The sequence below is a fragment of the Heterodontus francisci genome, chromosome 13 (genome assembly GCF_036365525.1).
Source record: "Heterodontus francisci isolate sHetFra1 chromosome 13, sHetFra1.hap1, whole genome shotgun sequence".
NCBI lineage: Eukaryota > Metazoa > Chordata > Chondrichthyes > Heterodontiformes > Heterodontidae > Heterodontus > Heterodontus francisci.
In genome coordinates, this window is record NC_090383.1 from 51923396 (window position 1) to 51935813 (window position 12418).

Below are 12418 nucleotides of genomic sequence, written 5' to 3' on the forward strand. Positions count from 1 at the left end.
GAACCTGAGGAGAAAGAACCGTGAACAACGTCAGCTAACATCAGAGCCAGGAAGGGAAGTTGGGCGTCAATATTTTAGTGGGAATAGGGTTGAGAGAACAGGAGCTGGATCTCATGAGCAAGATCAACCTGAAGAGGGCATGAGGGGAGATAGGAGAGAAATTAGAAAAGGAAGCAAGTTCAGGGCTATAGCAAGGGGTAGCCTTAGTGGACGTTTGGCCTGGTGGGCTAGATAAGAGAGGCAACTGATCGGATGCTCTCAATCTTGGTGACAAAGAAATCCATGAGGTCCTTGCACTTGCTGGAGCCAAGGGTGGAGTGGAAAGAGGACAGGAGTTTAGGAAGACAGCTTGCAGTACAGAAAATAAGCCAGGGGTTACCTTTGCATTCCAGGATGATCCTGGAACAGTGAGCAGTTTTTTCAGACAGTTTTTGCTGATAAAGCTTTATGTCATCCAGCCAGATCTGACTTTGAATGGCTAAACTAGTTGTCCGCCATAACCATTCAAGTGTGCCTCCCTTGGACTTAAGGGAGCAGAGACGAGGGCTGTACTGGGGGAACGGCCAGGATGACAGCGTGTAATGGTTGTAATGGGGACGAGGGCATTGAGGGTGGAGGTGAAGATGTGGTTGAGCAGATCAGTAGCTGCAGAAATGTCTTGGTGAACAAAGGGCTAAAGGCTAGACATTTGGGAATTTGAGAGTACAGTTCTAAATGAATTCGAAGTGAACATTTAAAATCTGCTTCTCAAATACAAAAAAAACAAAATATTGCAAGAATTCTTTCCTTATGTCATAATTGGCAAGCCCAGACTGGTTCCTTCATAACAAACATGTGTTACTAGGGATTAGATATTAAACTACCTTTTGTCCAGGTTTATGATGCACTCAATATCCATGGTTACAATGCACAAGATCAATGTTGTGTCCAAGAATTCTTCCTATAATTTTAACATTTGAGAGCCAAGTATTCCTGCCAAGCATGTTGGTCTTCTGTTCTGTAACAGAGTTTGTCTATTTGCATTTGAGGCAAAGGAAAACTAATAGTGAACTGCTCGTAAGCATGTCAGCTAAACTTTTACTAATCACCAATAATGGGTGTAAATTCTTTTCAGCACAACAGTGACCTACAGAACAAAGTTTTCAAATATACACTAGCAGAGCTCGAACTTGATGTTCAACTTGGCACTTGCTACGTGAAGAATGGTTTGTTCCCTCTCCCTGATCAAAACGAAAATGCTTAGCTGATGGATGAAAGGATTCAATGTGTCCCATCCCATCAAATTTAATGAGCACACTATTTTAGACAAGATAAATTAAACAAGCCCCTGAGGAAATTTTCTTAAAGATGAGATCTTTATATAACAATCCCTTTTAGTCATTTGCATCAGGCTGCAGTTCATGTGGTGAAGGTGCTCCCACAATGCAAAGGGTAGCGAGTTCCAGGATTTTGACTCAGCAACAATGAAGGATCGGTGCTATATGTCCAAGTCAGCAGGTGCCTGACTTGGACGGGAAGCTGATTGTGATTCACAGGACATTGATAGTGGGAGACTCGACAATGGCACTGAATATCAATGGCAGGTGGTCATGATCTCTCTTGTTGAAGATCATTGTCTGACACTTGTGTGAAATGCATGTTATTTGTCACTTATCAACCCATCCTTGAATATGGCCCAGGTCTTTCTGCATGCTTAATAATCTGAGGAAATTAGAATGGAGCTCATCACCACAATCATCAGTGAACAGCTCCGCTTCTGACCTTATAATAGAGAGAGGTCGTGGATTGAGCTGCTGAAGGTAGTGACGATGGCCTCCAACAACCACATTCATCTTCCTTTATGCTGCTCGAGAACACTGCTGATGACTCCTTTGATCACTTTGCTGATAATTGAGAGTAGGCTGATGGGTCGATAATTGACCAGCTTGGACTGGTCTACAAAATGCAGGACAGCATATACCCAGGCAACTTTGCACTGTTGGGTAAATCCCAGGGTCACAGCTGTATTAAATAGCTTAGCCAAGGGTGTGGCTAGTTCTGGAGTACAGGTCTTCAGCACTAAAACTGGGATATCAGGATTTTAGCCTTCGAGTCAAGGTAGTCAGAAGTTTCTTGATGTCATCTGTAGCAAATTGAATTGGCTGAAAACCGGCATTTGTTATGGATGGCGGGGACTTCTGAAGGAGGCTAAAAAGGATCTCCCACTCAGCATTTCTAGCTGAAGATGCTTGCGAACAGTTCAGCCCTGACTCCACTACCATTGAGAACAGGATGCTCATGGAACATCCACCTCCTATTAGTTGCTTAATTGCCCACCACCATTCACAATGGATTTCGCAGGACTGGAGACCTTTGACCTGATACATTGGTTGTGGGCTTCTTTATCTGTCTATGACACACTGCATCCACTGTTTGCTATGTCTGTAATCCTGTGTTGTAGTTTTGCCAGGTTGGCACCTCATTTTCATGTATGCCTGGTGCTGCTCCTGGCATGTTCTGCTCCCCTCATTGCTATCAAGCCAGTTGACCAACTTGGTTCAATGAAAAATATGGAAGGCCATGTGGTTACATATTGTGATGACATCTAGTGCTACTGTTGGTGGCCCACAGTGCCTCAGATACCCAGTTTTGAATTACTAGATCTAGTCTTAATCTATCCTACTTGACATGGTGGTAGTGCCAAGCTATTGGACACAATGGAGCATGTCCTCTGTGTAAATACAGAGCTTGCACTTCACGAGGACAGTATAGTGTTCACTCCTACCAACGTGGCCATCGACAGATGCATCTGCGACAGGTAGATTGGTGGGGATGAAGTCAGATAAGTTATTCCCTCACACTAGTTGTCTCTCTATCTGCTGCCAGCCCAGTTTGGCAGCTGCATTCTTCAGGACTCAGCCACGAGGCTTCATGGAGTCTGGAATCAAAGTTGAGAACTCCCTCCCCTCCCCCTAACTACATATGACTGTGCAGCCACTCCCCACCACACTCTTCCCCCAATCCAGTGGGATATTTGCTTCTATTAAGTATGCAAAATTCACCCAGATACAACTGTGAATAGTTCTGCAACATTAAAAGTGAGAGATTATTCCATGCATGACATCATACCTGTAGGAGTTCTTGAAGTACACAAAGGCATTCCAGTCCATTAAGTTCACTCATTTCAAAAACCATGTATAATTTACTGCATCAGGTTTTAAATCTCCAGAGGAAGTAAAATATCCAAGATAATGCTTCGTCTTGATCCCTAGGGCTACCTGGTAAAATTCCAGAATATCAACCTAACATTACAATCTCCATTCTTTGACTGTGCCCGAGTACATTCCATAGGCTAATATTTTCATGGTTTAACCAATGCATGAACCATTAACCTCTGTAGACCAGATAACCACTAAATGTACTTATCTTGCTAATCTTCAATCCTCTGTGATATGCATCTATAAAGAATGGAAAGGAAGTGTAATGCTATCCCTCTCCTTCACTTTGTTACTAATCGAGAGTACCAGATTTACCTCAGCTGTGTTTCTCCCTTAAAGCCACCTACATTCAGTAGCATTCAGTTCAATTGTCAGATCACACTACAAAAGGTAACAATTCTTGTGTGTAGTGAGGCTGAACATGTTAGTTAATTGTTAATTCAAATTGCTAACTTTGACTAAAATACAAGAATAGTTTTCCCAAATTTTCCATACTGAGCTCACTTTATTGAGTACTCCTAAAACAAAAACTGTGGTCATGTTACTAAAATTCCTTCCTTGTAAAAGTCACTAACACAATTCCCATCAAAAATAATGGAAACAGTACAGATTCCTGAAATTCTTTCAGTCTATGTGGCTGTAATTCCAGATGGATATGATTTGGATCTTTCCCAAATACAGTCAACATACACTAATTGTGTGGAAGTAAGTACAGCTGTTAACTTCTTTCATGCTCAGGCAACCAGGAAATGGAAAAATATCAGCATTTCACACACAGGTCTGATTAAAAGCAAACTACTGACAATTCTGGGAAATCAAAAATTCTCAACTCAGTTGTGCAAATGTTGCAAAAAATGCTTGTTTTACTGTAGGAACACAAGAATTGCTAGATGAAAAAAGACTAAAGTTCATCTACTTCACTTTCTACCATTCTGGCAGTCTCATGATACAATGATAACAAGAGTTCAGCTCCTGACCTCATTACAGCCTTGGTCTAAAAATGGGCAAAAGCTGAACTCAAGAGATGAGGCGAGTGTGACTGCCCTTGACATCAAGGTAGCATTTGACCGAGTGTGGAATCAAGGAGCCCAAGCAAAACTGGAGTCAATGGGAATCAGGGGGAAACACTCTGCTGGTTGGAGTCATACCTAGTGCAAAGAAAGATGGTTGCAGTTGTTGAAGGTCAATCATCTCATATTCTGGACATCACTACAGGAGCTCCTCAGGGTACTGTCCTAGGCCCAACCATCTTCAGCTGCTTCATCAAAGACCTGCCCTCCATCGTAAGGTCAAGTAGGGATGTTCACTGACGATTGCACAACGTTCAGCATCATTCGCAACGCCTCAGATACTGAAGCAGTCTGTGTTCATATGCAACAAGACCTAGACAACACCCACACAAGTGCCAGGCAATGAACATCTCCAACAAGAGAGAATCCAACCATCACCCCTTGACATTCAATGGAACTACCATCGCTGAATTCCCCACTATCACCATGCCGGGCGTTACCATTGACCAGAAACTGAACTGGACCAGCCATACAAGTACAGTAACTACAAAAGCAGGTCAGAGGCTGGGAATTCTGTACCGAGTAACGCACCTCCTACTCCCCAATGCCTGTCCACCATCTACAAGGCACAAGTCAGAAGTGCGGTGGAATACTCTTCACCTGCCTGTATGAGTGTAGCTCCAACAACACTCAAGAAGCTCGACACCATCCAGGACAAAGCAGCCCATTTGATTGGCACCCCATCCACCACCTTCAACATTCACTCCCTCCATCACCGATGCACAGTGGCAGCAGTGTGTACCATCTACAAGATGCACTACAGCAACTCACCAAGGCTCATTCGACAGCACCTTCCAAATCCACGACCTCTACCACCTCGAAGGACAAGGCAGGAGATGCACAGGAACATCACCACCTGCAAGTTTCCCTCCAAGGAACAAACCATCCTGACTTGGAACCATCTTGCTGTTCCTTCACTGTCACTGGGTCAAAATCCTGGAACTCCCTTCCTTACAGCACTGTGGGTGTACCTCCACCACATGGACTGCAGTGGTTCAAGATGGCAGCACACCACCACCTTCTTAAGGGCAATTAGGGATGGGCAATAAATGCTGGCCTAGCCAGAAATGCACACATCCTGTGAAAGAATTTTTAAAAAACTGCTGACTAATCATAACAATCTATTATTAATTTTGTCTACAACACACCAGAAAAGGCACAAGGAAAACTCCAGTGGTGGATAGCTTTGGGAATCATAGGTTCCAAGCCACCTTTATCCTCCTGAGTATTCTACACTTATGTCATATTTTCCCACTGTACATGTCTGGCCATTTTCTTAAACTTATAAACAAAACGGAAACTGCTTTAAGAAATGTTCCCACCAATAACTAATCTATTATGTTATTTTTCTTCTGCTGTACCCAGTCACAAGTTCTAACTTTTAATTAAAATTTAAAGTGGTTTGGGAATTAATGATTTTGATTTTTTTTTCTTAACAATAGCAACACTCTCACAGGAGTGCTGACACACAAAGCAGGTTGTTGGGCCATATACCTGGTGCAGCCAAGATGTAGAATGGAGATAAAAACAAGAAATGCTGGAAATATTCAGCAGGTTTGGCAGCATCTGTGGAAAAAGCAGAGTTAACGTTTCAGGTCAGTGACCCTTCTTCAGAACTGAAGAAGGGTCACTGACCTGAAACGTTAACTCTGCTTCTCCCTCCACAGATGCTGCCAGACCTGCTGAGTATTCCCAGCATTTCTTGTTTTTATTTCAGATTTCCAGCATCTGCAGTATTTTGCTTTTATTTTAGTGTAGAGTGGAGAGTATGGGTGGAGGTCACTGCTAGGGTTGGCAAAGGTAGATGTTGCATTGCAGTTCGGTTGAGCGTGGGGGTCATTGTCACTGAGTCATACTTATACAGCACAGAAACAGGCCCTTCAGCCCATCGTGTCTGTGCCAACCATCAAGCACCTAACTATTCTAATCCCATTTTCCAGCACTTGGCCCGTAGCCTTGTATACTATGGCATTTCAAGTGCTCATCTAAATACTACTTAAATGTTATGAGGGTTCCTGCCTCTACCACCTCTTCGGGCAGTGCGTTCCAGATTCCTACCACCCTCTGGGTGAAAACATTTTCCCTCAAATCCCCTCTAAACCTCCTGCCCCTTACCTTAAATCTATGCCCCCTGGTTATTGACCCCTCCGCTAAGGGAAAAAGTAGTGGGCAATGTTAAATTAAGTGCACAAGCGAGGCATGGAAGAGGTGTATGTGGAGTGGGGCATGGACCAAGTTTGAGGCTTGAGAAAATTCAGACAACTATACTGGCACGCTACAACTAGAACTGCTGGTCATTTTGTTGTAAAATAAACAGACTTGGCATGGGGAGTACTCGCAACCGACTTTTATTGACTTGTGCACAAGAACAGCCATAGCGCGGCCCACAGTGGGGCTCACTGCAATGTTCTAAAGAGTTCCTGCAAAACAGTGGCATTTATAGTATTCTGTAACCAATAGTCTTACAATAATAATTTCAATCCTTAATTTGCATTCAAAGACACCAATGATACTGCAGTTGAGCATTTGCCCTAAACGAATGGGATACAGCATTATTTCAATCCTTCGTTTACATATCTATCTCACCATTGGCCTTGCAGCGGATAGTGCAGTCCACAGTGCGAGACAGAAAAGTACATTCTGTTTCAGCAACAATCATCTTATCTCAACTCCCATGCCTAGTACAATCCTAAGGAACAGTTAATGTATAAACATGACGACTAGCCAAACCCACACCCCTTGTCCGAGGATGGCTCACCCTAGATTCCACAATTTCTCAGGAATTTTCTCCACACCACAACATTTAAAATCAAAAAGTGCTCATCTCATCACTAGACCAGGTAGAAGGATAATGGTTAACAACTCTCCTTACTGCAATGTAACTGAATAAATATTTCGTGGAATATGATTGGGGAGAATGATTTTGTGTGGCATGAAAGGTAAATAGCTAAACAAAGAAATAAAAACAATCAATTAGAAAGGAAAAATAAAAGTACACGGTCATGACATGGATGAGACAAGAAATTATATATATTTAAAAAATTAACTTCTTACCAGTCCTTCACTTGGTTTGATGTTTATTAATTGAACCTCCTCTAGAATAGCACTCTGGCTTAACAAGGGATCAGATGTAGATCTAATCGTCTGATCACAAATATCATTAAGAACTTTACACTGGAAAAAAAAGTCACAAATTTGACTATGGGGCACAGAGTGAACACACCAAAAACAGATATCAATTATGTAAAGAATTCTCTAAGGACACTCCTGGATCAAGATAGATTTTTAAAATGTCTTCATATATATTTGCACTATATATTTAACCAAAACCTAAACATATGTACTATCTTATGAATTTTGTAACTTCCACTTGGTCAATATTTTTATTTGCAGATCTCCAATAGATAAAAAATTACTTTTTCTCAAAAAAACTAAAAATTTAAGTTAATGAACATAACCCAAACAAGTCAACTCAAATCTCAACTGTTGCGATTTGTGAATTTATCCAGGTTACTGCAGCCAATACCGGATGCAGTGGTGTTAACACCTGATGTTACAGCAGGAATATTTCTAAACTCAAGTTTTAACTCAGCTTTAAGAAGAGAAGCAAACAGACAAATTTGATTTTTGGAATAAAAGTGACAGATTTAACAATTAAAGCTTCTTTATCCTTTAAAAAGCACTTTTCTGTGAGAAGTGCTCAAAGGCTGCACTGGTAACGTGGCAGATATGATAAATGAAGAGTGTACAAATTTCTCAATTTAGTAATCTTGTGTATTCAATCTACTACCAGAAATAGGCCCTTTTTCATTCCTTTATAAAAGAAAGTTACACTATGCTTATTATTCACAGGAAGAGCGCAAGATAATCCTTCATTATCTAAAACCTCAATTGGTGTAAGATAACACCACTGGTACTTTAAAGACAACTATCCCATCAACTCGGATTCCATTGTGAAGTAGACAAGTTAAAAACATGCGTAAAATGTATATGAAAAGCTCAGTCAGAGATTCAGTTTTAGGATCAAGCATCAACCCAAAATCAGGAGGAGGAGTGGGATTCTCTTGCATTTCATTCTAGCTCAGATAGCACATGGTGGAAGTTCTGTCCATTGGCATTATGGACAAATGAACTTTTCAGTGAGGTACTGCACTGAACTGGGAAGGTCCCAAAGATTGACCCTCCAATCTATGTTGTGCTAGTTCATCTCAGCTGGGGTGGTGTTAGGGGTGCAACAGACCTCAATGCATCTGGGCTAGGGATGAGGAAAAATAAGTTAGAGTTTTATTACAAAGGATTTTAGCTGAAAAGTGTGCATGTGGACAAATATCACTCAACTGCAGTGGCCCTCTCAAAGTTAAACAGCCTGCCCACATGCATGTAAAATTCAGGAAAATACCACACCAATTTTTTTTTGTCATATTTTAAAGTACAAACTGGTAATTTACAATTCTTTTTATATTAAGTGAAGTTAATTTTAGGTTGTGGTAGGGTGAGGGGGGAAAATATGGTAGATAATCAGACGTTAGCATGGGTACTTTCCCTACCAATAACCAGAGCTCACATTGACATGCAACTGCTTCCCCTTCCCCCTTGATTGTTTCAACATGCAGGGTTGGGTTATAGTGAGGCTCTGATTGCTTTCCGATAGATTAACATCTGCAACATTATCAAAAAAGTACATAAAACAAAATGAGCACTTACAACATTAATCACACCATCTTCCATTTCAAACACAGTGGAGTCCTGTAAGTAAAAATTAATGCAATACAAAATCAGTGAGGGAATGATAAATTATAAAAAGACATATTTTAGATCTTCAGAAAGTTGTAAACAGGAAATGCAACAATGACCAATTTAACCAAGACAGTTAACCTATTGAGCATGCATTAGTAACACTACTATGGTGTCTAACCAACAGCATCACCTATTTAACAAGTGTGCAGATTGCATTGCAATCAATAAATCCAACACTTGAGACAACTTACAAGCATTGTTCAAAATTGTGGGTGTGGGGGGAATTGGTAAAACAATTTTTTTTAGGGGGGCGGTCATGTGACTAGCTGGTTTGACCATGTCCGTTTGTGTATTCGGCCATCTTAGCTGTCAACCTGGAATACCAGCTCCCCCACCTTAAATGTCTGGTGATCAAAAGTCCATTGTGAGTTGAATGTCAGGGAATGGCTGCTTTGTCCTTCCAAATACCATCTGTTAACATGAAAATATCTTTTCCAACCATGGCTGATCTGTTCAACAAGTTCTCCCCTCACTCCAATAACAGTTTAAAATCAATGTTCATGACAAAATTAATGTGCCTCATTCTTGGCAGGTGGGAGCCGAGCACGATACTGTGGACAGTGGACCAGCCCCAACCAAACTAAACATGAAGCTGGCAGCTTAAACCATTTTATCTTTTATAAAATGCTGTGAGTGACTTTAAAGTCTTGGCACAAAGTGAAGTGAATGGAACGTGTTAAAAATTTAATATTTCGTTCTCAAAATATACCAACTTTCCTCATCTGTCAATTCTTTGTTCATTGGTGATGAATTAAGAAGCAGAGTCCAGCGCGACTGAGCACTGCTTTGACAGAGTACTTAACTCGGGAAATTTGGTGCAGTGAGGGAGGAGGTGCTGTTCTGGTCTTTTACAAAACAAAGTGCTCTAAGTGAGGGAGTGGGAGATACCGAGACCTGGTTAGTAGCGGGTAAGTGTTTCTAGATAATAGTCTAGAAAGTAAAGGCATGGCAGGGAACCACAGCCCCATGGAATGCACATCCTGTGCCATGTAGGAAAGCCTGAACATTTCTCATAGGCTGGATGACCACATGTGCAAGAAGAGTCGCCAGCTAGAGCAGCTCAGGGTCAGGATTTTGGAGCTTGAGCAGTGGCTAGAGTCACTTTAGGGCATCCACTATGCTGAGAGCTTTGCGGATAGCACGTTTTTGGAGATGGAACCCTGCAGCTTAAAAATGTGCACACTGAGAGGGAATAGGAGACTACCAGAAGGACAAGGAGGACCAAGCAGACAGGACAGGGATCCCATTAGCGCATCTTGCTCCCCACCCATGTGAGTGATGGTTCCTCTGAGGAATGCAGGCCGAGCCAAGTACACAACGCCATTGAAATACACTAGCTTGGTGACTTCAGATTTGTACAAACCAGTGACTTCTGCTAATGCACTGGTCATTAACAGTCAATTGCTAGAAATGACAAATGGTTTCAAAGACTTACATTGAAGGAATTTAATGTTGACTTAACATCTACTAGGCATGTGTTTTAGAGTAGAAATGCTACAAGTTAGAAATTTTTCACTTCAGTGAAAGAATTCCAATAAAAAAAATTCATGCAATTCATCTCTAAAGATATAGTCAATACAATTAATGGCAGCAATACTACAAATAGTGGCCAAGGAAAGGATTCTCCACAGGCCAACCCTATACTCTCCTCTTCCCCATCTCTTCAGCAATCCACACCCCCTTCCAAATCATATCTGTGGGAAACTACACATTAACATTGCAAACGCAATTTAAAATTGCTACTGGCAACTTCAACTTCCGAATAGGAAATTCATCTATTAGCACAAGTGTTCCTATTAGTGACCAAGGGGTTAAAGCTACGAGGGTGTACATCATTTAAGACTTAGTGGTCATTTTATGGACCCTGTTTATTATCTGCACTTCAAACAGACTTCAAAACAGTTTCTTAGTATCGACAGTTCCCAAGTTTAGCAGCACCAGTCCTTCTGTTGCTTACAGCTCAAGGCAGCTAATAAATCTAGTAACACTAAATTATCCCCTTATTTAAACAACTTCAAAGGGATTTTGATGCCCACTTTTAAGGGAAGTTCATCTCATTATTTCTGCCCAATGAAGTTTGGCCCATTATCACAGTTCAGCTATTTTCAAAGAAATCCTCAGTTTATAAACAACAGAAACATTACTTTCATTATGTGGCTCATGTGGTGTAGAATTCTTCCCATCCAAAAAGATCCCATTGATCAAATGTCAATTGCTTCCTTGAACAGTCCTAACTTTTGGCTGTACCAAGTTAATTCAAAAACTGGTGCAGTAAAGCATTGAGAACAACAACTGTGGCTCATACCATTAACACACAACAGGATTTATACAACACAATTGCCATATTTCTACGAGATCATTACAGCCAAATGTAGGCTGGGTGCTCTCTCCCATTTCGGAATCCATATAGGCATCTAATGCTTTGGTTATTTTTGGGACTTAGAAAATAAGGAAATAAATGCTGTTTTAAAGTATATACAATTATACTCTGTCCTTTTACAAGACTCTTTCTCAAATATTGCAGTGTATGGGTCCACTAGTAAAAAAATAAATTGCAGTGACTTCTGATTTTAGATACTATTTTTAAACTCATCTTTATTATACGTTGCAAAAACCATGGAACAACTGGATTGAATTATTTATATTTTAAAAAATCAGCCAAGGCCATATATATGAAATAAAAAGCAGGGGTGAATGTAGCTTGCAAAAACATTAAAGTATCAAGATGGTTGAAGGTACAGCACATGCTTTGAAAGTCAATACTTTCTGCACTGAAATACATACAGTCTGAAATTTATCACTAAAAAGAGAAGACAATGCAGAAAAGAGCACTACAAATTCACTGGTCAAAGTGGGAAAAATTACAAAACCGCGAATGTGCGACTAGCTCCACTGTGCCACTTAGAAATGCAAAGAACCCAGTTATTTTTTTTTTCCAAAAACACTTACATTTGTTTCAATGGATTGAAATATTATCCTTTTTATCTTTGCAACTTCAAGGTAGCCAACCCAAAACAATGGAATTGAAACCAATATCAGTCTAAACTAGGCAGCACAGTGGCGCAGTGGTTAGCACTGCAGCCTCACAGCTCCAGCGACCCAGGTTCAATTCTGGGTACTGCCTGTGTGGAGTTTGCAAGTTCTCCCTGTGTCTGTGTGGGTTTTCTCCGGGTACTCCGGTTTCCTCCCACAAGCCAAAAGACTTGCAGGTTGATAGGTAAATTGGCCATTATAAAATTGCCCCTAGTGTAGGTAGGTGGTAGGGAAATATAGGGACAGGTGGGGATGTGGTAGGAATATGGGATTAGCGTAGGATTAGTATATATGGGTGGTTGATGGTCGGCACAGACTCGG

At 41.0% G+C, this 12418-nt stretch overlaps 1 protein-coding gene across 3 annotated transcripts in view; it reads right to left on the bottom strand.

The window, feature by feature from the left end:
* The window catches only part of cnksr3 (cnksr family member 3), a 160411-nt gene that overhangs the window by 53658 nt on the left and 94335 nt on the right, over positions 1-12418 (bottom strand). For all 3 annotated transcript variants that reach the window (XM_068044817.1, XM_068044815.1, XM_068044816.1), the window contains 2 exons: positions 8972-9013; positions 7322-7441 (listed from right to left, as the gene is read on the bottom strand). In XM_068044817.1, coding sequence (XP_067900918.1) covers positions 7322-7441; positions 8972-9013 — 162 coding nt within the window. The remainder of the gene's footprint in view (positions 1-7321; positions 7442-8971; positions 9014-12418) is intronic.